Source organism: Arctopsyche grandis, chromosome 3, assembly GCF_051622035.1.
Source record: "Arctopsyche grandis isolate Sample6627 chromosome 3, ASM5162203v2, whole genome shotgun sequence".
In the NCBI taxonomy this organism is placed as follows: domain Eukaryota; kingdom Metazoa; phylum Arthropoda; class Insecta; order Trichoptera; family Hydropsychidae; genus Arctopsyche; species Arctopsyche grandis.
In genome coordinates this window covers 8,863,315-8,890,412 of record NC_135357.1, presented here as the reverse complement: position 1 = coordinate 8,890,412, position 27,098 = coordinate 8,863,315, and the positions used below count along the sequence as shown (strand labels likewise).

Below are 27,098 nucleotides of genomic sequence, written 5' to 3'. Positions count from 1 at the left end.
TGACAGCTTAAACGAGGAAATCAATTAGTTGAAAACCAGGTCCAATCCTATGAAGTAAAATCCTATAAATTAATGCTCACACCTACCTACGTATATTATGAGAATATCGAGTCACAATATTCACAAGATGTTTTTACCATAGATTAATTGATTTCAAATGAAATATTCGATCGGTTTCGATCACTCTGTATAACAGCATCGATATTATTGCCAACGAGGGGACATGTTGAGATATGATATCATCATAAAGGTCTACGATAACGATTCTCTATGTGAAAAAAAGGGTAAGCGCGTTTGATACGAAGAACCGTATTATAATGATAAGTTCGATTCGCGGCAAACTAGTACAGGTCTAGTTGCGCTACCGTTCGTATCGAACCATCGAAATCATAACTAAAATTTGCACACGTAAAAAAATAATATCGCAAAATTTTACTACGTATCATTGACAATTTTTGTATTTATTTTAATCGGCACACTTTTACACTATTATCCGCGAAAATCGCTATAAGATGACCATGTGTGCGAACGGTGGCATGATGGCCTACGACGACTACTACGACAATGGATGGTCGCTGATTCCACCTGATTACGTCAACACCGAGGAGGACTACAGGTTTAATTCTTATGCGTAAGTAAACTTTAAACGTATTTTATTTGTATAGGAAAAATCTTTATTTTTTATTGTAAACCGTTTCGGAAAAAAAAATAATAGAAACTTTCACACGACGAGTCATAATGTGGGTGCATTTTCAAAAGTGTTGTATGTAATGTTGGGATATTTTCATATATGAATTTGACAATGCATATATCGGAATAACAATGTGTGAATTGACGGGTCGTTAAGAATCGTTTAACGGATTATCCCGTGGTTATTGTGCTCGAGACCAATCCGGATGCTGGCTTCTATTTGTGGGCGTTATAATCCGCCGATTCGAGTATTTTTGCAGTAGTGCAAAACTGTCTGCAATAAAATATAATTATCATCATCACTACTGTCGTTTTCATTATATGTACATATATTCTGCAAGTTATATAATAAAACTTTATGATTTGAGCTGTTATAATTGAAAGAGGCATAAGTCCACTTTTCTTCATTTCCAGAAATATATCACAAAAATTAAATATAATGTTTTGCATTTGACAATATGTATAAATACTGGTGGTCTGTAATACGTTTATTCTGCTTTTCTGAGATTCTGGACATATCGAATTAAAAGAAGTGATAATAATTTGTGAATAAAGTCAATCATTAATAGTTTTTCGAACTAAAAATTGAACTACCTCCATTTTCAAATATAACGGCTCATATTTTGATTAGTAAAAATGTTTTAGATTTTGAATCAGAGTAAAATCTTAGTTTATATATTTTTTAAATATTTTATTTAATGCATCTATCATATGCAGTAGGTGTATCTATTGTGCCCTATTCTGAAATGACAAATATTTTCCTGCAATTGTTGCATTCGTACAATGGTCCCACGCTGTATAGAGAAATTGTCACGAAAATACTTATCCCGACTGAGATTATTTTATATACACATTCGTACATATACATGTGACGATAAATAAGCTTCAAAATACCAATTCCGATGACAGTTCTGCTGTCAAAACCCTTGACGTACGAGGGCCCTTCAGCAGTTCACTGTCAATCTTTATCAGGGCTAAAAAAAACTACTTGAATCGGATAAAAAATGCAAGGGACTTAGGGCTATAAAGAGATTGAACCGATAAAAATGTGCGGTATTTTTATAGAGAATTTGGTTATGAAAAAAATTTAATATATAAAGCGAGCACTTGCTCAGTCGTACTTAGTGTTTGATAAAGTGAAATTGAATAATGAGAAAAAATGAAATAAAATACAGAACGAATTTTATCGCGTGGCGTGATGCGAATGCCGGAAGATTGTAAAATATATTTTGCGCCATTTTGGAGTTTCTCATTTCGGAACGAGAAGCACGGACCCGGGAAGGCCCATTAGGGACACGGAACTTCATAACGACATGATGAGTTTCCGTAAATTGGATGAGCTATTATTTTCTTTTGGTTTTTTTTAGTTAGGTATCGTGTCGGCACCGCTTTCCGGTTTTTAGGCACAGATGCGAATTTTCCCACGCCATTTTCTTTCGAGTCTTTTTTTATTTTGTTTCGGACTAATAGGAACTGTGACGCCATAGTTTTTCCATTGTTTTCCTGTAAGTCAAGTTTTAATTTTCAAAAAGGGAACAATTTCGCCAAATTAAATCCCACAAGCACAAATGGTTAAATATGTTTATGTGCACAAAGTACACGTGCAAGTCTAGCGATTAGTACAGAATGATGAAGAGTTTGATTAAAAAGATATTTCATATCTCTATATATCATGTTTGTAGAACACTCTTATATAATGCCTAGTGTCTTGCTTTAATGTGATATTTAAAGCAGGTCAACTTTTATAATAAAAATAAAATTGTTTAGAACTTGTATTCATTCAATGGAAATACATATGTTAATAATACATAAATATTTTTCTTTTTTTTTTTAATACATAAGTTTTATTTACTTTCAATATCATCATCATCATCATCATTTACAGCCATTCACCATCTACTGCTAGATGAAAGCTTCTCCAACACCATTCCATTTGTGTCTGTTTTGCACAACTCTCATCAATTTCCCAGATATTTTTCTAATTTCGTCTACTCATCTTCCTTACGGCCTTTCTTTCACCATTTTACATTTCGGGTATGATTCCAGCACTTCTCTTATCAATATTTCATCCATTCTTCTAGCTATGTGACTCGCCTATTGCCATTTCAATCTCTTTAGTCTACATACATACATATATATATATATATATATATATATATATATATATATATATATATATATATATATATATACATACATATGCATATCCACTACTCTCGTCATACTTCTCACCCACGCTTTCCGTGTCCTATCTCTTCTCATTATGCCGAGCATACAGCGTTCAATACTTCTTTGAAATCATTGGACTATGTGTAACATTTTGGCATTCAATGTCCAAGTTTCATATTCATACGTCATCACTGGCAAAATACAGTGATAGATTATTTTTAAAACTACATACACAGTAGATACAATTTATTATACCTATATTTATAATATGAACAGCGATAAGTAGTCCAGGCAGCCTTATTAGGTGAATATATTCCAAATGTAAAATTTAGCGCAAATACATTTATGTATATGTTTAATATTAATAATACACCGCAAGTACGACACTGAAAATACATCCCTTCTCCAATCTCTATTACAAAATTTTGTTTTTTATTTTAATAATTGTATTATTACATAATTTTCCAAACACCCCACAGCGTATGTATGTACATATGTACATATATACGATTATATTGAGTTATATATAATATTTAAATATACGAGAAATTCTAGTCGTTAAAAGCTCACCAACGATAATAATCAGTTTATGGTGCCAATATCCGATTTAAGTTTGGCGATAATTACTGACGAAATAAGTGGTAGATAGAAAATCAGAATCACTGCATATGCGTGTTGCCACCATGGTGTAGCCGACTCAGAATAATGTGGCTGAATGATCAATCACAATACCAAATCAATCTATTACCAATACATAAATGCCAGATGAGCTTAATGAAAAATGTGAAATTAATATGAAAATATACTGATATATTGAATTTTCGTTCGAAAAATGGACTTGGGTGACAGCTTGCAGCGCTTGAACGTCGTAGGCTGGTCAAATGTGCTCGATTCGACTATACACAATCGCGTCAATTATACGGTCCGTAATGACTGAACGAGCGTAAATTTGCGAAGCTCTAATTGCCACATTCCGACATGACAAATTGGTCAACGGAGGCCATTAAAAATTCTCTCCCCCCCCCCCCTCCCTCCATACCCCCGTCGGCATAATTACTTTGTTTTAATGGAATTAACGTGCCCAGAAACAGTTAGTTTTGCACCGCCCTGTACACTTATTTATATTGGTGATCGCTTTGTCGTTCGCGTGGTGGCCTTTTCGTAGTTTTCGGTTTCGTGCCGAAAGGTCGTAAAGTTGAACAATTCCTCCAAGTCGAGAGAGAGAGAGTGGAGTGATGATACTGCGAGAACACGAGGGCCTACAAGCATTCGCGTGTAGTAGTACTCATATTCGCAATTTTTTTTTAAGTATTACGGGTTTTGTTATTTTGTAATTAAAATACACACGTTGTCTCCATACTTCACGTGTGGTGATTTTGTTAAAACTTAATAATAATAATAACTTTTTTATTCCAGACGATAAGGATAATAGTGAAATCCCCACGTCCATATAAATAATATGTGTATACATTCGTATTGAATAATAATAAATAATAATACATAATAAGAATAATTAATTAATTAATCAATTTAATGTCTATTTAAGGCGGTCGGTGGAGTAGTTCCATCTATCGAACATACATACAGTGAATAGTGCAAATGAGAAAACGGGGCAAGAAGATAATTAGACGATAAAAATACACGAAGACGTAGAGAGGCCGCTCCCATCTTGAGAATGGTCTCAAAGCGAGGTACGTGCCCCTCCACGAACATTTGCAATGCGTTGCAACCCCTAAGGGCCGGGCCGCACCGCTCAACTCGCGAACAACTTAGTTGAGGGCGACCAGACCAATGCATGCAGGTAGATGGGACATGCCACACCCGTCAACTTGTTTGTTGCCCACATTTACATACATTTTTTCGTGTCGCGCAACTTGTCAGCCGACAAAGTTGCACGGAGCGGCCCGGCCCTTAGTAGTCTGAAGAGAGCATGGTAGCAGTTGTTATATGGAACCTTTATCTTCCTCATCGTCTCCCGCTTGGTCCATAGTTCTCTAGTATATGTAGAGGCTAGTACAAAAGGGCATAAATAATTGTCTATCGGTTTTACCTCTAGACTGGAGTGGTAAAACCGTCTGGCTAGTATATTTGCCCTTACACAAATAGCTCTCCTTTGCATTTCGATGTCACGGTCATCAGAGAGATCCTCCGTCAGCAGGTGTCCTAGGTACTTTACTTCCCTCACGATTTCCAGATTAAGTTCATCCAAAATTATGTTGGGAATAAATACATATAAATATAATAATAATACTGTAGGGTTCGAGATATAGGGAGGATTGCAGGAGAGATAAATTAAAAGGCGATCTTAGTCAACCTTATACGTTTATTGTACAATATAAGAATATACACACGTGCGCGTACGCACCTAGCCGGTCGGCCATCCAGCTAGCGGCTCTACTACTGTCAGTTGGCGTCACACACTTCTGCCAACTCCTAACAGTGTACACTCATGTGTACCACTGTTTGCCATTACTCAGAACATTACATTTATTACATTCACTCACATCAATTCCCACACACATAAAATCCCACAATACATATTGGATAATTGTATGTGGTGGTAAAATTGTATTTTTAAAAATAAATCCTAATTCAACGTGACCATATCAAATGATCAGGGATCTGTTCCATCTTCTCTGTCCCTCTACATTTATTAGAGACGTCATAGGAAAATAAGGCAAGGCCTGAAATATTGTTGCGAGATCACTACTTACTCCAGAGTACTTGATCTACCGTGTGTACCTCCTTATAAAAGACGCAATAAGAAAGATAGCATCCTCGATCCGTTGGCGTGTTTATTGTGTAGGCACGTAGCTCTACCCGCACTCGCCCCATTCTGTGAGAACCCAATTACTGAGTCCCGTTAGCCTAATCCGGGGTTTTTATTATTCACCCACGAATGGATAGTGGATACTCTCTCCCATTTTCGATATCGCCTTACAACATTAATTTTTATCTGTTACAAAAATTAAGCTAGAAAAATCAGAAAATTCTAACAGGTGACGATCGATTTATGTTTATTAACCACAAGATCTGGCCAGCACTTAAACCCACGACCCGTCAAAAGCTCTATGAGTGTACTAATCTGTGGCTATGGTTGTATTTTAAATATTATTATTTTTAATTTATATCGTTTGTATTATACTTTTAGAAAGGGTGGCATTTTGAACTTCATCTTAGGGCGGCAAATAATCTAGGGACGTCACTGGCATTTTTAGTCACGTTTTAATAGCTATTCTATTTAATAAAGTTATTAAAATGTAGGTTGTGTTAAACTAGAGATTGAACTCATGGGAGCGGCCACTGGAATATGAGGAAGTTCCATGTTGCATAGAGCTGAAATTTCATCGAAAATTGTCTTTCTTCTTTATATGTATTTTGTATATTCAAACTATCTGGTGTTGCTAAGACTTGTGAAAGATTCATTACTTCAAATAACTAAAATTCAATAAAAAAGATTTAAATTTTTTTTACTAAAAACTGTCTAATGTCTACTAAATTTGAATCGAAGTTGTAGATTTACAGAGAGAACTGAAATATAATGATACTTTAGTCCATTTGATAACTTACTGACCAGTAAAATTCCATTGTCTAAAAGAATTAGTTTATTTTTGGAATGATTGAGATCCTTGGTAGTTTAAAATTATTTTAAAACATAATTTGATCCACATTGTGGGTATTCGTATTATACTTATTTTATGAAATTTGTCATCTTTCCAACTGCCAAAACTATTTTTGATGTAATTAATTGTAATTGTTGCGAAGTTATGAATAATTGGAGGAATTTTCGGGGCTGTCACGTTGACAGGTTTCGCATGAAATTCGAGCAGAAGAGTCTCGATTGTTTTGGGGGTTTGATGACGCACTGTCAGGGCTGCTGGTGCTAGTCGGTACCTCGCGTGACAACCCTTAAAACCCTACCCCCGAACCCCGAGGGGTTGATGTCGAGTGAGAGCGCGGGACAATGGCACTCGCTACATTTCGATGGCATCACTTGAACTCGAATCTGGATTCGTTTCTCGGCATCGAGAGCGAATTAAAAGTTTGAGAATCGCACAAATATGATATGTATGTACTCACGCATGATGATATGTATTATGTATATACCTATGTACGTATTTATGTAAATGTTGATTTATTGTGATTGAGGAAAGGTGTTCGTTCGAAGTTGCAATCTGCGCCACTGAGTCATTCATTGAAGACCCTCGCGATTGTAAAGGGCGTTTATTTATAGGTAATTGACTGGTTTAGTTGAACACACCTGGACGGGTTTTGACCCTTCGTTTAATATTGAAGAGGATACGTCCTAAAGTTCATCGGCCATAGGGTTATCTTTGCGTAATTATAGACAGTGAAAATTTAATTCAAAATCAATTCATAGTAAAACAACGTAAGTTTTATTTAAAAATAACATGTTTTACAATTGTTTTCATATTAGAAATTTAATTTATTAAAACGTTCAAATGAATTCTTTTACAATTATAATATGGAAGATTCGTTTTTATTTTGATTTCGAAATAAGACTCAATTAATGAAAATTTTGTAAATTTCAAATTTTATATAAATTTTAATCATTGAAATTTATCAGCAAAAACACGCATGGCTTTTCATATATACATACATACATAGATAGCTTTTCATAATATATTTTTTGATTGAGTATTTTGTCCTCGTTTATTATTAGCACCGAGTTAATCTTTAATACCGAGCTAATCTTTAATCTTTTATCCCGTGCTAATCTTTAATACTGCTGGTTAGACTTGGATATTTGTGACTCTAAGTCGATTGTTTCCTATCAGTTTGCCAATTTATCTGATTTCATTGTTGAAACGGTTCCTCCATTTTTCCGACAAATGGGAACGGGAACGGGATTATAAATAAAAAAAATCAATTTGCTACTCATCATATGTATGTACATACAAGTAAATTTTTCCGAATACATTTTAGTTTAAAACAAAATCGTACATAACTAAAATTGAAAAAAAAAAAATAAAAGCTTTGAATGAATCTCTGAGCCCCTTAATACCCTACAACTATCTAGGTAACATAAGATACTTATCATAACAACCGCATAATGAGTGCATTCAAAATCATGCTCACCCCTTGATCGTCGCATCAATATACATACATACATACATACTATTATATGCATGTACTTATTTACTCATCGGAAACACCTGCGCGCATCCACCGAGCTTTCGAAAGCTCAAAAACGCACAATAACGATAGATAATTACGATAAATGCATCCATGCACGCACGAGCATCCCGATTCGTGTGTGCACTCAAACCGAGTGGTCTCGGATTGCACTTGGAGAAACTGCGAACGAGACGAAACGTCGTCAATGCGGACCAGACACAGTGGCACCGGAAATCACCTGCGACACACAAAAGCGACCAAAAGGACAGTTCTGGAACAAATTAAATGTGCTTTGTCCGTCTTCGTGTCCCCGACAAAGGATACCTGTAGCTTTTTTCATTCCGCCTTTTCAAAAGCACTCGGAGAAATCACAGGAGGTAATAAATAAATACGCGAAGGAGACGAGCAAAAAAAAATACAACCACCACTCGAAAATGTGATGCGTTCTTTTTGTCGTAAATTACAGTGTTGGGTATTCAAATTTTAATGTTCGAAAAAGGAATGGTTCGCGGAATTTGATCGAATCGCGATTGGGAACCAGTCGAAGTCTCCGCACTCACAGGTATTAGATAGATAAAAATAACATTTTGTCTTAATCCTCAGTTAAAAACGATCTTCAGCGACAGGTAGAAAAGTGCAATGAGTATATAATGCAGGAAATTTCTCACGGTTTTAACAAAAATGTCATAATAATATAATTTGAAAGCAAAGCTACTCACAGAGTAGGTAACATATTTTGATTTTAATTTATACTCCAACATATAAAACGTTCTTAAATAATTTGATAACCAAACAATGACAGATCGAACAATTTTTCAAAGGGGGTAATATTTCAGAAAAATAAATGAATAAATACAATATAAACTTTATATACATATGAATGTATCTACGGTTGTTCCAAATGTCATAGTTGATATTGAATGAGTTAATAATCATTTAATTAATTAATTAATTTAATGATATTATATACTACATATAATGAATATCGAACGTATGGAGATTTTCTTCACTATACATATGTACATAAAAAATGACATATTTTAAATAAGGTTCATTTTCCAAAAGCGAGACTCCTTCGATTGCATTTTTCAAAGCGTTAGTTAATTTTTGAGGTTTGAATTTTTGCACGAATTTTCTGTTTAAGAAAATCATATTAAAATCTGTTTGATTAATAATCAAAATATTTAGAAAACACATTAATATACTTTTCTTTATATTTTCATAAGATGATATAACTAATTTTATTTTTATTTGTTTTACTTCGTTCGAAAAAGTTGTACCTATAGTTATGTACATACATATATATGTAAGCTTAGTTACTCGTTGCTATTTCTAAAGTAGATTTGTTACAGTTAAAGTGCATCTTCCAGTTGTAATATTTTGACTAGTTGGAATATATTCCATATAACTTGATACCAACTACCGTTATAAGTGTATTTTCAGTTTGCAATATATTTTGACTAGTGTTAATAGATATATATTTTTAGTGTTTGTAATATGTATATTCTATTCAAGCCAATTAAGTTGAATCATATGGCGAATTACATTCCAACTGGTCAAAATAAATTACAACTGATAATACACTTCAGCTATAAGTACGTTAATCGACCAGAAAATTAAGTTAGGAATTAAAATTTTTGTTTTGAATACATTCTTAGTTATCCTAATACGGTACTCAATGCCTTTATTCGTAATACCCAGCTAATATTAATTCATTATTGAACTCCAACATATTATCTCATTTTATTTTATTTTTTACATAGATATATACATACCAGGAAGTTTTGATAGGTAGACCCCAATGCACCTTTCTAGACAATTAATTACCAACATTGCAGCATTTTTATTACATAAATCACTGTATTTCGAGAGGCTGAAGAACACGAAATTAACAATTAATTAATTAATTAATCCATTGAGACATCAATGGATTTAGACTTTTACATATTGTGCATATGTAAATCAAATTCAGATATTTGTAACAGCGGATAGGATGATTTTTGCCAATTTGATGGAGGAACCGTTTCAACAATGAAATATGAATGCCCTAAAACGCCAGTTGGACTTTATTACAACTGAAAATACACATTCTATTGTACTGATACATTCTCAATTTGGCTTTAATACATTCTCAAAGTAAATGACTTTTGTTCTCTTTGGACAAATAAATCGTCTAGTCATTAACTAAATATTAATGTATGGATACTTGAATATTTAGTGAGAAGCAATTAAGTACATATATATAATACTAGTGGTTTTACCCGGCTTTGCTCGGTATTTGTATTTATAAACCGCTTAAAAATGGCCAATCTCATATTAACAATCTATTTGAATAGTTTTGTTTTATTCAAATTTATTTGAATATTCATTTGTTTTTGTTTTATTAAATTTAACGTCACGGATTCTACGAACCAACGATAGTTACATACAGTGGTGTAGTATTAAATAAAAAATAACCATGGTGGTGTTTAATTTTTATGACCCCCTCCGCCATATTTTTTCATCCCTTAAAAAATATGTATCCTAATATTAGTAGTTCAAATATTTATAAAAAAAATCAAATGCTAATTAACAAATATTCTTGTTGAAATTATGATGTTCTTTTATGTTTTCTAAAAACTTCATAATAATAAGTAACATAATAAATAAAAGAAAACAAGAACATAGAAAAGATATTGGAAAAGAAGAATTACAAAAATCTTCAAGTATGACTATAAAGACTTCTAGCATGTTTTTAAAAATACTATGGTTTTCAGAATTTACTACATTGTTTGGAAGATTATTTCAAACTTTAACCACTCTGTTTGAAAAGAAGGAATCTTCAATTTTTCTTTTTGGAGTCTGAAAGTGTGACCTCTAAGATGAGTGTTTTCATTGAAAGTAACGAGTTTGGACATAAGACAATTATGATGATTATTTATTATTTTAAAGACTTCGATTAAGTCGCCTCACATTCTTCTCGTTTCAAGTGTTATTAATATTAGCCAAATATTATTTAATTTTCCTCATAAAAACATTTTCATATCAATCAAAGTGCCAGGGCAGTGACCTGGCTCAAAAACAAGTACCAGGGGGCGACCTGCCCCTACCTGGCCCGACTACACCACTGGTTACATACATATAAAGTCTCTTTCGAAATTATATATTAGATTCGCCCCCGGAGCCTTCAGTGCCCCCCGGGGCCGGGGTCGAATTTATTTGAATCGAAAAGAAAATATATCGTCATAGAAACTGACATGTTTTCGACAACCACTAATACATACATACATATATACAAAGTGGGTCTATGTGACGAGCCAGTATGTTAAATTACAGAAAACACAAATATCGGTAGGGAAAGATCGAAAATCGAAAGATCTTAAGTCGAAAGATCAAAAAAAGGGTGCATGGTAAACGGTACATACTCACTTGATTTTCGCGAAAAGGGTACAACAGGAACAAGAGGAACAGACTTTTCCTCCCGTATTCTGCGCGCGCATATTAATACGGGAGGAAAAGCCTGTTCCTCTTGTTCCTGTTGTATTCTGCTCGCGCAAATTAAGTGAGTATGTACCGTTTACCATGCACCCTAAATTTAGGAATAGTGTGAATTTAATGATTAATGAGATACTATGGATCTATGAACGCTACGTTTATTTCTTGTATTACTTTTGGGTAGCTTAGTAAATTTTATTATTTCGAAGCAAGTATATTTTGGTTTTTAAGTGGTATTCCTTGGGTAAAATTTTTAGAAATTGTTCATCTTATGGAGCGAATCGTTAGAAAAGTCTCATTTACTTTATTTTGTCTCAAATACAGATGTGTAACGTTTATTTTTCCGAAAGTTCGTATTTGTTTTTTGTTTTCAAGAAAGGTTTTAAATTAATATTTTAATGAATCTGATCAATCAAAAATGATTTTATTTCTCGTATTTTTATTTGCAGACGCTCATTCTCACACAAAACAACGAATGAGATGGATTTAATCTTCATATGTAACGAATTCGGTCCAAAAAAACTTTTAGTTATTTAATAAAATTGCTTTCTGACCAAAACCTCATCAATGTTAGTACATAAAGAATACAAATATAAATTTTCAGCTTAATACGGTAAAAGCCTGCTCCTCTTGTTCCTGTTGTATCCTGCTCGCGCAAATTAAGTGAGTATGTACGTGAGTATGCACCGTTTACCATGCACCCTTTTTTTTTGATCTTTCGACTTAAGATCTTTCGATTTTCGATCTTTGCCTTCCGATATTTGTGTTTTCTGTAATTTAACATTCTGTCTCGTCACGGAGACCGATACAAAGTCTCTTTCTAAATTATATATTAGATAATATATATTTTCGGCCGTTTATATATTCGCTGAAAGCGTTCAGCGCACTCGGGCCATAATGGCCAGGAAGTGTCTCTACTCCGGCGAGAGATCATCTCCATAAGTTTTTTTATTATGAATCGATAGGTGAGATGAATACTCGCTCGCGATTGGTCGGCTCAAGCCCCGCCCATCGAGAGGGCATCGTGTGATTGGTCAGAGCGAGATTGGGGGGGTGGGTAAAGTGGTAGTACAGGGCGAGGGTGAGTTTCGGGGGTTCTCAGGCTGTATCCAGCTTACCACCAGTGCTTGTATTGCACTCGAACGACGTGCATTGAACGCGACTGTCGACAAAACTATCAACAACAACAATAGACGATATACAAGTGAAGTGTTTTTTAACGGCGATCCGTTAAAATGCTACGATAGCGAGTGTCGTGAATGTTCCGACGACGTGTGTCGTTTCTTTTCGTTGGTTTGTTTGTTTGTTGCTGAGACAATGTTGTGTGGTTTTTTCGGATCAGTTTGATATACAAGTATAAACGATTGGTGCCATGATCGGTAAGGGCTCCGAACGGTGGGTGGGGGCCGCGATCGGTGCTGGGTTCGGGGGCTCAGCCCCTGAGCAGGAGCTTCTCGAGAGACTGCTGGGTCTGACGGCGCCCCCTTTGCTCGGCTGGCCACCTCTGCTGCCGCCATGGCCTCGACTCTTATATCCTCATCTTCCAGCTCCATTACCTGGGTTTGTTATCTATTTGTAAACCACCATTCAATTAGATCTGATCTTTAAAAGTATTTATATGTTCACAATACCTCTTAATGAGTATTGATATCCAGTGCTTGTTATCTCTTTCATACTATTTTCAATTTTTTTATTAATATTTATAAAGTATTTCTTATTTAATATTGGTTATAGTATAAAAAGTTGTAATTAATTTTAATTAGATTGAGAATTTAGGGTTTGAAACTTGAGTAGTTAAAATGTGTAAATTTAGCTTTAATAAAAATGTTTCTAATGAAAGCTCTAAGAACTGCTTTTTAACAAAATATCTGTCTTTAGATTTTATTAGTAGTTTTACTTGTGTTAAAAATGCATTTTTAGAAAGCTACATTTGCTTCTCTTTTACTATTCAATATAAAATCTCTAACAATTTGATGAGCATAAATGTGTTTATTTATTATGATTCAATATTCAATATTTTTCATAGTCAATTTAAATATAGATAATGTATACATTATTGCAAAATATTCTAATTTATAATATTCATTAGATTTTAAACAACTTTCATATACATATCTTTATCACTTTATGTTGAAAATTTTCGACTATGCACATATATATGTACTAGTGTTATTTAGGTATATTCAAAAGAATATTAAAATCTTAATTTAAACGCAGTTCACATCCTAATAATGATTTTCCTTTTTGATTAATATAAAATATGTACATATGAGCCGTTATAAGTGGCATAATCTACTTTTCTTGATATCGAGAAATATCTCAAACAATATTTAAAAATACTGACCTGACCTGTATTACGTTTATTCTGCTTTTCCAAAAATCTGGACATATCGAATTAAAATAAGTAATAACAATTTGTGAACGAAGTCGAACAGAAATAGTGTTTTTGATACTGAAAATTGAACTTCCGCCACTTTCAAATACCTATATAACGGTTCATATATGTATGTGTATAAAAACTTAAATTCATAGATTCAGCAATATTATAAATGTCTATATGCTATTTCCATTGTAGAGAAATCGTATTTCCAAAGTGAAAGGAAAATTTATCGGAAATACACATTTTCTGCATCATTAAATTGTTATATACTATCTTATAATATGTCAAGATAAAATATAATATAACTTTATTATATCTTCCGCTCAATTTAACTGCAAAGGCGTATTACAAATATAATCACACGATAAATCAATACAAATATTTATTCAATATGTTATAAACTTATAACTATGAAGTGCACAGATTTAGAGATGTGTTCATATATTATATTCGGCATTTATGGGTTTAATTTCGATTTGTACGATCGTGTATCAACTCGTGAATTACTCAGAGCCGTTAATGGTCTAAGAAAAATTGCCCCGTTTCCGGCGTTTCCACGTAACTGCCTAATAAATCAGGGTTAGTAAAAACGTTAAGACGCCCTTTTCCCTTTTCGCTGGCCAATCACTTTGCGTCCAGATCAACGATATCACCACTAACATGTCAATTATTACCGATTTCTCAATTCACCTTCGGTTTAAGCGCGTCAATTAACTCCGCCGTAAAATTTCCACATTCCAAGGACCTTAGTCGAGTCTATTATTCCTTTCCTCGAATTGAGATACTTGAATTTTGACGATGCGGCGGTCCTCTTTTAGAATTACTTGCTTTGTCCATTATCTCGATCCTGGCAAATTCACAGGTACGCTTTTATTGGTAGAACGTGTCGCGACAATGAGACATCGGGATTTTCGGGCCGGTAAGAACGTGCCTGGAACAAGAGTCCTCGAAGTCATCAAGTCCTTCCCACACCTATCTATTCTGTGTTTGGCATTGTTCAGGTGTCGATTTCACACCGATTTTTTTGGCGGATTAACATTTTTCGAGTCAAGTGCACTCGAATTGAGCACAAAAATGCGTTAGTGCTTTCGAGTTTGCGTTCGAGTGGAGAAGTCGAGTCGTTCAATAACGCGTTTCGTACTTTTATTTGAACACGTGAGGGTATGTTTGTTTACGAATTTGATAAAATTACTTAAATTCTGGATAGATTATGAATTGCCTTAATAATTTAAGGTCTTTGTATTAGATTGCTATCATTACTTACATGCAGATGTATGTAAGTTAATTTAACATTCAATTATGTATTGAAATAAGGTGAGGAACATTGAACAATTTTTTTTGTTCAATGTTAAGTTTTATTTGTTGACGTGCAAGAAACAGATTACATAAATAATAAAGTGGAAAACGTTTTAGCAAAGTCTGTTGATTAAATGTTTATCAAATAAAATAAATAAAGGTGTGTATAAACTAGTAGAATAACAAACTTAGTAGATAAGCTTATACCGGTCTCCGTGACGGGCCGGAATGTGAAATTACCGAAAACGCAAATATCGGAAGGCAAAGATCGAAAATCGAAAGATCTTAAGTCGAAAGATCAAAAAAAGGGTGCATGGTAAACAGTACATACTCACTTAATTTGCGCGAGCAGGGTACAACAGGAACAAGAGGAACAGGCTTTTCCTCCCGTATTAATGTGCGCGCGCAGAATACGGGAGGAAAAGCCTGTTACTCTTGTTCCTGTTGTATCCTGCTCGCGCAAATTAAGTGAGTATGTACCGTTTACCATGCATATATAAACTAGTTATATAAAAATGTTTTATATATTATTATATTTCTTTATGTACATAAATGCTATGTAAATGTATTATTATGAGGATATGAACTGTAATTCACATTTAGTTTTTTTTTATTTATGATTCATTGTAGATATATAGAATAAAAACTTTACACGTCACAAAATAGACATATGTTTAATAAAACATTTAATATCCATTCTATATGATGTTTGCATAAGTTCATGCCTTATAATGCTTACCATCATGTATGAAAGTCGGGCATGAACTTATGCTATCGTCTATTTGTTTCAGTTCGTTATCGTTTAATGTTGTTTATAATTGCAAATACGTACATAATTTGATTTTTTTTGCTTATGGTGCAAATTAGTTTGACTCTTTTTATGATTTTAATTATTGCAAAAATATTTCGTTAAATAAATTTTATATTTTTTCGACAGATTGTTGGACAGTATGAAAGCCCCCGGTCAACGGACGTCCGGCTTCCACATCAGCGACATCCTCGACATGCCAGAGGGGCGCGGGGCGGGTGGAGGTGTTGGGGGCGCAGAGGGCGCAGCCCCACATCCGCCTCCCCCCTCCTCAACCGCCTCTCACCTCACCCCCTACTCGGACAGACCCCTGACTTTGCACGCGCCTTGGCAACTGCACCCAGATCATCACGGTAAATATTATTTAGGTACAAATTTTATAAAAAGCTTTATTAATTAATGTCCGTCTGTCACGTGTCTTTCATAGATATGGTAGAAATTAAAATAAAAGTACATACATTTATTAGAACCGCGCGAGTGAGGCTTGATTTGCTTATAATAGAGGGTTTTGTTGAGTGCTTTTCTGTTGGTTTTGAAAGGAGTAGAAGATAATGGATGAAATATGATATGATTGGTGATATGGAATCATTTAAATTTTATACCGAGAGTTCATCCTAAAAATATGTATTATATTTACATTCAAGAAGCATTATGATTGTTAAATGATGTCATTAGCACCAATTGAAGGTAAATTAAAATATTATATCAGTTAGTAGGAAATAGTAGCATCGTTGAGGGGTCATAGTATTCAGTAATGTCACAAGGTTCATATTTTTATATTGAAAAACCAAATGGCCAATGAAAAATATGCTCAACGAATGACTGGAATGCTTCTAGTATTTACTTGAAAGTAGGGAAACAAATATCCGAATATATTCGAATATTGAATATCGAATTGTAAGCTTTAAATTTTTACATGAAGCTTTAGAATAGTCAAGATATTATTTAAATTATATTAGAATCCTAATACGGTACATCAAATATGCTGTAGATTTGGAATAAAACAAATTGGTTATGAATTTATTCAAAAATTGTTCGTTACTTAATATCACTATAAATATTATAAGCATAGAATATCATGAAGATAGAAATAATCGGTCAAAATAAAATAATGAAATATAGTTTGAAAAAACTTACTATTTCCGGTTTACGAAATCTTATCATTTCTAAGTTTAGTACATAAAGAATAAAAATATAAATTTTCAGCTTGATACGTTTAGTTGTGTGGAAAAAATCGTGTGGTCATTTTTGACTTTTCTAAGAAGAAAAAATCCAACTTCCGGTTTATTAAATATAATGATTTTTTTTTATTATTATTACATTAATACAAGGATTATACTTGCATTTTTTCGTGAAGAGCACATATATTTAAAGGGTAGAAAAAAATAGTAGAAGAAAAATTGAAAAAGAAGTTCGTATAAAAGGTATTCGAATACTCATATGTGGGACCGCTACTTGAAAGTAATAAAAATTCATTATAGTATTGATGAGCTGAAGAATTTACGTAACTATGCTTAAAATCACTATATATGTAATAATATTATAATATATTCGAACTAAATTACTGTTTATATTCGGAACAGATTTCATTCTTTTGTTTCGTTTTTTTATAATATAGATAATTTAATTTTATATTACATAGAAAAATGCGATTCTGACACCAAATGAGGCATGACTTAAAAAATAGTCGGTTTTAATTTGAAAATTTGCATGCCGATGGGCAATACAATTGTAATTATCATGATTTTTCAATTTCGAGTGGTACCGATATGTGATTGTAAATTTTTGGCACTCGATGCTGGAGTGATTAGATCGATGTAGACAATCGCAGCGATTGCGATCGGACATTGTAAATCTGTAGTATTATTTCGGGCGATAGTACACGGTGTTAATTATGTATTACCATGATCGAATAATTCGTAATAATACACTCGAACGTGTCATAAAAGCCACTCCAAATCGTCGAGAACGTCGAGTGCACTTGTCGCAAGTAATCCTCTTTTGAGCAGATAATCACTTTCGGTCGTTTTCGGCCCCACATGAATCGTTTCGATGACGATTCTGTATTACGGTAGTCCCAGTATCAGTGATTTGCATCTGGATCAATTAATCTCGCGACTATTCATTTGGATACATTCGGCGCGCACTCGTGTCGACAGATAAGATTTCGTGGGAATTTATTTAAATGGCTAACCATTCACTACAATAAATGATAATATGATAAAAATCTGGTTTTAGTAATCCCTCCCCATGCGGAATTATGTCATTCACGGCTTTATTTGTCAAATAAGTGTGATTCGATTGGAACGTTGTATGCCACGTTTTTTTAATGATATAATTATGTTTAATATATTTATAAGGAATTTTTTTTCGGCTTAGTATTATTTTTATGGAGGTATGTAAATACATTAACCTATTCTGCTTTGTATTCTTTCCCAAAAACCAACCAGCAGCTCTGGTTAAAATTTGAGACGTATTAAATGAGATAAAAGTAAGAATTTTGGTTCGTTTGCTCTGAGATAGTGTGCCGGATCATTTGTGTGACAACTGTCGATGGAATTTATTTTGATCTCTCAATATGTCTTGTATTCATCATTTAGAATACGTAGTGGGCTATATATGTAGGTAATAGAAACAAAAATATAAATATGTATATGTTTTCCAAAACATTTTTGAAAAGTGTAAAAAGGTTACTAAAAGTGAATTATTAAAAATGAAACTAACATTATTTGAAGTGTTTTAAAAATATTCATCAATTATGATCATAAAAAAGGTCATGTTCTATTATAAAATTTAATGGAAAATTCTCTTTTTAAGTTAAAGCTTTTAATTATTAAAATTATTTTATCAATTCCATTACACATAAAAAAATACTGAAACAACAAAATTTTCAATATTCACGGACTAAAATAATTTATTTTTATTATGAATTCAATAATACTCTTTAAGTGAATATAAAAATATATTTTATGAATAAAATTCTTTCTCTTTTTATATCAAAGCTTTGAGATAACTTCAAATGTAGTTTTTAGGAAATATTTCTAGTCTTTTCTTATTTAGGGGAGGGGGGGGTGGAGTAGTGGATCGAATAGATTCTTAGAAGTTTAATATTGCAAGATTCTTAAAATAGATATATGTTATTCATTAACAATCATCATCACTATCATCATTTACAACCATTCACTATACACTGCTGGATGAAGGCCTCTCCAACACACTTGAATTCGTCTCTGTTTTGCTAAGTTCTCATCCACCTCACCTCACAAGTTTTTCTAATTTCGTCTACCCATTTTTTATGGCCTGTCTTTCACCCGTTTAAATTCTCTCGGGTACCATTCGATCACTTCTTCCGTCCATTTATCGACTAATGATATTTCAATCCCTTCACTTAATGTACATATATTCATTATCCTTGTCATACTTTGCATCCATGTATTCCATTTTCTATTTCACCTCATTATGCCGAGGTTTCATATTTCTTTGAGTGAAGCATAGGTTAATAATGGTAATATGAGCGCGCGATATAATTTTATTTTATTTTTTGTTAATAAAGAACTATGGCGATTGAATATTGGATATATTGAGGATATACCCCACATCGCCTTGCATTTCGCTCCCTCAATGTGAGGTGCCCATCTCATTCTTTTATCGAACGTTACTCCTAAATATTTTATTACTGACTGCCATTTCAGACTTTTATAAACAATTTAAAGCTCCTATTCGATATTCAATAATCCAATATATTCGCATATTTGGGATCCCTAATCAGCATATGTTTAATACCAACTAGAAATGACTATGTCATTCAATATAAAACAAATTAGATATCTATACATATGTACATATGTAAGGTATATAAAAAATTGTCAATATGAGACATATTTTCAGTCAAGTGATAATATGTAACAACTTATATTTAGGTCTAGAAAAATACATACATACGAACGTCCCGTACTTACAAAACTAATAAAATTTTGATTTAGCCGTCAGATGTTGAAATCCACTGTCGTGTAATATTGCAGTATAGATAGCTTCATTTGCAATAAAAGACAAACGTATTATAGGGGATGTTATTACATCGGGAAGCTTCGATTCAACGGTCGATTCGGATTGTCACGTGTCGCCTTCAATTACGAACAAAATGGCGGAAGCGCGACACACGGCGGGTTTTAATGGCGAACGAGTGGCCCCAAATACATGTCGTCATTGTGTCGACAACAATGCCGCAGTCGACAAATAGTAGGAAAACCTCGATTCGAGAACAGGGGGTCGACACTGATTTTAATGCAAATCAACCGACCCCCTCGGAACTAAACACACCCTCCTGCCTCCCGAACACCGGTTTCAATTGTGTAATCGTTTCGTATTTACTCGCCTCAAAGTCGTAAAACTGTTTCGCACTTGAATTTTGAAAAGTGTTGCATTGTTTGCTGCGTGAGACGTGGGATTTTAGTTGTTGAAGAGGCATGTCTTTTATGAATTCGCGTTGTAGAATTGTATCAACTGAATATCACAGTTATCATTTCCATGGATAAGTTTTGATTTAATCGGTTTATATAACTGATTGAATTTTGTTTGACTTGTTTAATCATTTTCTTCAATACCAATTTATTATTTTACGAGTCAGTTACTTATTTTATTTATTTATTAAACCGCAGTGGCATTAAAGAGTGATCCAATGCGCCATTGTGGCCAAACATATTAGTTACATATATTTTTTTACATTAAACACGACATCTATGGTCAAACATTGCACAAAGCAAGCATTGTAAGCATTATACAAGGTAAATACAAATATCAATTAAAACCCAAAGAAAAATCTTTGGTGAAATTTGCAGCATTTTATACAATTCAGCGAAATTTGCGAAAAATGGGTAATTGTTGACAATTTTTTGGAATCAGATAAATTGGCAAACTCTGATAGGAAACGATCGACCTGGAGTCACATATCAAAATTATGGGATTTGAACTCTTGACTACTTTGTTTGAGTACGATTATGATGCGGCCAAAATACATTTGATGGTAGAATTTTTAATTGAATTAATTGCTTTGGTAATCTTTATTAGGTATCCCATCTAAACAATATGCTTCTCAATGTATATGTATTAAAGCTGTCAGATTGATTATCATGGATACACTTTGGGTGCCTATCATCAATGAAGAAATCATATAAACTTACCCATAAGACCACATATAATATTAAGAACTCAAATAAGAAATTAATATTTAATATATTTTTCTGCACATTTTAAAATTGCAAAAGAAAAAAAATTCCGTAAAAATTGTATTCATGTATTCTATATTTAAATAAAGTCCATGTGCGTGACATTGTAATTTATTTTTTGAAGCAATAAAATACGAATTTATTGTATGCTATTAGATTTGAATATTAAAGCAAACAATGTAACATATAGTTTTTGACTTGAATAAATAACAATTCAGTATGCATACTCTAAAAGCACTAAAACACATTTAATTTATCACGAATTTATAAATAAAAAAGTTGGGAAAACCTCCACTAAGTTGTCGAAAAGCTCGTGTAATGCCACCATATCGCAAACCCTCCCTAAATAATACACTAACGCAAAAAAAAAGTGCGGGTATATTCGCTCATTGGTTAAGTCCCGAATGAATAATTAAATCTGAGGGTGAATAATTAAATCAGGGTGGGATTGAATATATTTTTTCACACTCGTACAAATGTCGCATAGTGATCTCGATACTCTCGTATTCGTTTGTAACGTCCAAGTGGGCTTAAAACCCTCTCGCATGGAAAAGAGGGTTGTTTCACATTTTTTTACACTTTATATGTACAATTGGGTACATATTTTGAATAATTACTTTACATAAATTAATTTCACTAAAAATATTCCTTAAATTTGGACACATTTTTGATGGATTTATATTAAAAGCATTCGAAATTAGGTTGGTGTGAATTTTATTTGATAGGGTTCCGCCCACGCGCAATATCATTGGTTGCGACACAAATGTGGGTAATTTACTATCACGCCCCTACTATTCTCAACATTTTACTAGAGAAACTTTCAATCCATATATTTGGCGACAAATTGAGAATCGTTTAAATTTTCTAGCTACTATTTTAAATGCCCAAAAACCCCGTATTAGATTGTAGTGTTAATTGGATTTGTTTTTCTGTGGGTGTTGGAGCGTATTTACATTTCAAATTTAAAACGATTGAAAGTGGTGTAGATTAGACGTTACAATTTCAATATTGTATGTGTGGGTACGGGCATTGAATGGGTTAATATGACGTGTGAGTAGTAACCCTGTAGCCAAATGGAATCAAATAGCAGATGTGTTTACGTACTGACGAGGGCTACTGACGGGTAGTTCTACTGGTGCACCCCTTTGTAAATCGTTTTTATTGCGATTCTCAAACTTTTCATCATGCTTCAGTTTTATTAGAGAGCTATATGTGTATCATGAGATATAGAAAATTCTAGGTATATAGAAAAATATTGTCGATTTGTGCAATTTATTGGAGATTTGATCAATAAGTGTGTATCCAAAGAGTATACGCGCTACAGTCGAAATATATTTTGAGTTGTAATATATTCCAACTGGCGTTTTAGGTAATTCATATTTGAATACAATTCAACTAGTAAATTAAATCTCTACAAGCATAAATATACTTTCAACGATGTGCTCTTTGACAGCTCTGATGTTTTACGAATGCTTTAGAATTCAATAATACGTTAATATTTACTAGATATTACGAATAAAAGAAATGAGTACCGTATTATAATGACTATAAGAATGTGTTCAAAACAAAAAAATGTGACTTTCCAACTCAATTTACTAGTCGAGTGACATTTTCACGATAACCTAACATCTCCATCATATCTGGTACCAACTTATAGTTGAACTGTATTTTCAGTTGTAATATATTTTGAACAGTTGGAATGTAATTCGCAATATGAATCAACTTACGTGGGTTAGACGGAATATATTCCAGCTACTCGAAATATATTTCAACTGAAAATATACTTCAACTATAACGGTAGTTGGTTAGGTAACAGGTTAGACGGAATATATTCCAATTAGTCAAAATATATTACAACTGAAAAATACACTTCAACTGTAATATATGCACGTATCCATTTAAAGAAAATTCACGTCAGAATTTATCTTTGAAACATTTTTCAAATTCTATTAATGTCTTAATTCTCTTGGGTAACATTCCACTATTTCATTCTTTGCTGTCTGCTACTTATTTTACCTTACAATATATTCACTTTAATAATGCTGAATTCGTTGCAAATTTGTAATAAATTATAATTTTATATTGAAAATATATCAAAACCATACCTTTCATGCCGAATATAGGCTTTTACAAAGTTTGGGAGTCACCGTATCAAAATTAGTTGACGCTTTGTATCGGTTAGCTGCGAATCCACACAATAAACACAGTATACAGAACATGCCAAATAAACCGTGAATACACATATACTTAAACTGCATTTATCTCACCCCTCCCGTTTTTTTTTATCATCGGAGAAGCCCCTTTTTCGACCTACAACATACAGTCAAACACCCTAAAAACCTGTGACCGAGATTCAGCAATGCATGCGACAAACAACCTATAATTTTCCGAGCGCTTTTCAACCGGGAAAATGCGCATCGCCATGCTGCATGACGTCAATGCAAATTGAGTGCTTCAATATCAATTTGTATACCTACATCATTTTTCATGGTATTAAATTTTGCGCAGACTTTTAAGCATATATTTATTATAGATATGCTTAAAAATGTATTTGATATAAATTTGGATCAAAGCGGCAGCTGCTGTTTAAAGGAAAAAGTCAAGTAAAAGGGAAGCAACCCCGACAACGCCCAATTTGTGGGTTTATAGCCAACAATGGCCGCAATACAATACGACGATCTGTCACGCCAATTTTTTGTCCTTTTGATCCTACGGGGTTTTCGATACATCGTCGGCGAACTTGTGCTGAAAATGTGCGACGTTTCATATGAATGTAGTATTTGGTTTCTCTGTCGGTGACCCCGGTGAAGTTCGGTTCATTAATTAAATCTGACGATGATTGATGATGACCGCACAAAATACGCCCGATGATTCATCACTGACAGTGTTTTTTATTTATCATTATTATTCTATCGGAATAAAAAGCGTTTTTGTCATGTAGTGCTTTTTTTTCTAACGTCACAAATATCCATCTTTGGTATCAGTTGTTTTGAAAAGATATGCTAATTTTTACAATGCGTTAGATTAGTACAACGGAAGTTGGGATTCTGATAAAGATAAGCAATTTATTGAAATGCGTATTATTTATTGATAGTATTTAAGTGTGACTTTTCTCCGTTGAAAATTTGTTGTTTGTCTTTATATTATATAAGATAACTGTTTTAACTATACATATGTGGAGCTGATTTTTTTTTAATTCAATATATGTAAATTCTGCTGATGATAATGACGGATTAAATTGACTCATTTCTACAAAAAGAACACTGCATATTTGTTTCTATCATTTTTATTTAATTTAAATAACTGGGAAAATAATTACAATTTGACAAATAATTTTAAATTTGTTTCACTTGACCCTGAGTATACATAGATATTTTGGAACATTATGTCATTTTTATTTATTTTTATTATATTTTTATTTAAAGGTAAATAATTTATTGCTATACTAGATATGTTTGTTTGTTCATTATGTCTATACAAACAAAATATAATATAATGATGATCTAATCTAGAGAATTTTGTACATTATTTCCACATTACATAAGCCCGAGTAAGGTTGAGTTTATAAAAACTCACTTATATAGTTAACTGTTTTCTATAAGTGATTTTTGTTTCAATTCTAACTGATTGTTGTTTTTTGTCAATAGGAATGATAGGCCAGCAGGCGAGTCCTGACAGTACATCTCCAGCGGCTTCAGACGCGCCGATGTCTTCGTTAAGCAGCAGTCAAAGACGACAAGAAGAGATGCAAGAAGATGAGCAGGAGGAGGACGAGGAAGACTCAAATCTTCCAGGTCAAATGCAAGCGCACAAGAAGCGAAAGCGCCGCGTGCTTTTCTCGAAAGCTCAAACCTACGAACTCGAGAGAAGATTCAGGCAACAGAGATACTTATCAGCACCGGAGAGGGAGCACTTGGCCAGTCTGATCAGGCTGACACCGACCCAGGTGAAGATCTGGTTCCAGAATCACAGGTACAAGACGAAGAGAGCTCACCAAGAAAAAGGCATGCAAGAGCAGGGCTCTCTCGCCTCTCCTAGAAGGGTAGCTGTTCCTGTTCTCGTCAGAGATGGCAGGCCATGTGCTGGAGCAAGGGCTCCAGGGGATTTGGGACCCATTCTTCTACCACCTTGTCAACCCCTGCAACCTCAACCGAGATGTTGGTGGTGAATTGCAGCTACTGTCGAATAGTTTTGTTGTAATATTATTGTAAATTTCTTCGGCGGAAGTCATAGTGTGCCACTTTTGAATAAAATGGTTCTCAACTATATAAAAGTGAGTCGTACAAGGTCCATAAATTTATTTAAAGGATAACGATTTCGGCAAATTAATGTATTGTTTGATAGTATTCGAATAGTCGTTAAAGCGCTTCCTTTTCTCATAGATAAAATTACTATTATACATATATTATGTTTTATTCAGAGTCAACAAGGCATTCCCAAAATCAGTTTAAAAATTACGTTAATTTTAATGTTCGTATTTTTATACCAAAGATCTATTGAAATACGAACATATTTCATTCCATGTTTTGATTGTGAGTAATGATTTAACGAGTATGTTATCTTAAAGTATTAGCAATTTCCTTTATAAACTGTCAACGTATGATTTGCTACAGCAATAAGAAAAGAATAATAACAAAAACAAAAAAAAAGAAAAATAGTACAAAAACAATTCTTCGTAACAAATCATACGAACGATTTGATTCGCTAAAAAGTAAAAAAATCGAAACATACTATCTCAAGTCTTGTAAAAGATAAGTTTGATTAGATAAATAGATTTTTATTTACCACTTTTATATTTTGTTAAATGTAAAGAGTGTTCTATATATTACACTATTGATAGAGAATTTATTTGGAATTTTTCTTCTGAACTTCATCGAATCATTTGTATATATTTATTATTTTGAAGATTTTTTTTTCGTACTATAGTACACGTGAAAAAGGTTCAAAATAACATTAATAAGGCTTCAATCGAAAGTCTCAAACCTACATACATATATAGAAATATATTGAATATAAAATTGGAATAAAAACGAATTTGTCCTATTATTGAATAAAATAAACAAAAAAACTTAGTCGTATCTTTAGCATAGCGGAAATATATTCCTAATGTTAAAAAAGTCTATATGTATAAACAAATATTATATATTTATTTAAATGTACCATATTGTAATTGATTAAGTGATTTAGATTATATCGAAATAATGAAACATGTACATTGTTAAAATCGTTTCAAAATGAATAAAAAAAAAATGACGACGATGATAATAAAATTTTTGATGAATAATTGAGTGCTAGTTAGAGAGTGTCGTTAAACATTCGAAATGTTGATGTTCAAAGATGAATAAATGCTATTTATTGTGTGTGAATAAAAAAATACATACTTAACTAAAAAGTTGAATAAAATATGTTAGCGTATATTGAACAATGTTGTACATTTCATAAATAGAAGAATTCAAAAAAACTTACACAAATAAATGAAAATTTTGTGTCACTTCACGTCTTTCATTTCATGAACATCCCATTCATTGTGTGCAATTTACTCATTTATACCACGAAACGAAATCGATATTGTTATACCGCATGAGAACCATTTCAGTAGAAATACATACGTATTTCTATGGGTAATTTTTAGTGAGGTAGTTTTATGGCGCCATTATTTAGTATTATCGCGACACTGCTTATCATCAAACCCCATACGTATGTAATATCAGTGAAATCGTGGTAAAATACAGCAAAAAATATATACATTTATTGATCACACGGTGTGATATCAAACGTTGAATACACAAGTCTACCTGTATATTTTATTATTAAAAATTGATGTTTGCAGATACAAAAAAACATTTGTGAACGGTTTCAGTTGTGTCATACGAACCGTTTGAATCGAATAAAAAACTTATTAGATACCATTTTCGAT

General features: G+C 33.0%; 1 protein-coding gene across 2 annotated transcripts; it reads left to right on the top strand.

Annotated features, from left to right (window-relative positions):
* The first annotated feature begins 277 nt into the window (after positions 1-277).
* Positions 278-26,671, top strand: LOC143923272 (homeobox protein Nkx-2.2-like). 2 transcript variants are annotated; one of them, XM_077446871.1, is made up of 3 exons: positions 278-631; positions 16,086-16,309; positions 24,829-26,671. In XM_077446871.1, the coding sequence occupies exons 1-3, from the start codon at positions 513-515 to the stop codon at positions 25,347-25,349; spliced, it is 864 nt and encodes a 287-aa protein (XP_077302997.1). In that variant the 5' UTR covers positions 278-512; the 3' UTR covers positions 25,350-26,671. The 2 variants fall into 2 exon arrangements, with proteins under 2 accessions (XP_077302997.1, XP_077302996.1); XM_077446870.1 differs by having other exon boundaries at positions 297-631; positions 16,086-16,324; positions 24,829-26,665.
* The last annotated feature ends 427 nt before the right edge of the window (positions 26,672-27,098 follow it).

Excerpts from the sequence above, each read along its gene's own strand:
- LOC143923272 (XM_077446870.1), top strand. The coding sequence starts at position 513 with ATGACCATGTGTGCGAACGGTGGCATGATGGCCTACGACGACTACTAC. Across the intron at positions 632-16,085 it reads TACAGGTTTAATTCTTATGC|ATTGTTGGACAGTATGAAAG; the intron begins GTAAGTAAACTT and ends TTTTTTCGACAG. Across the intron at positions 16,325-24,828 it reads TCACGGTAAATATTATTTAG|GAATGATAGGCCAGCAGGCG; the intron begins GTACAAATTTTA and ends TTTTGTCAATAG.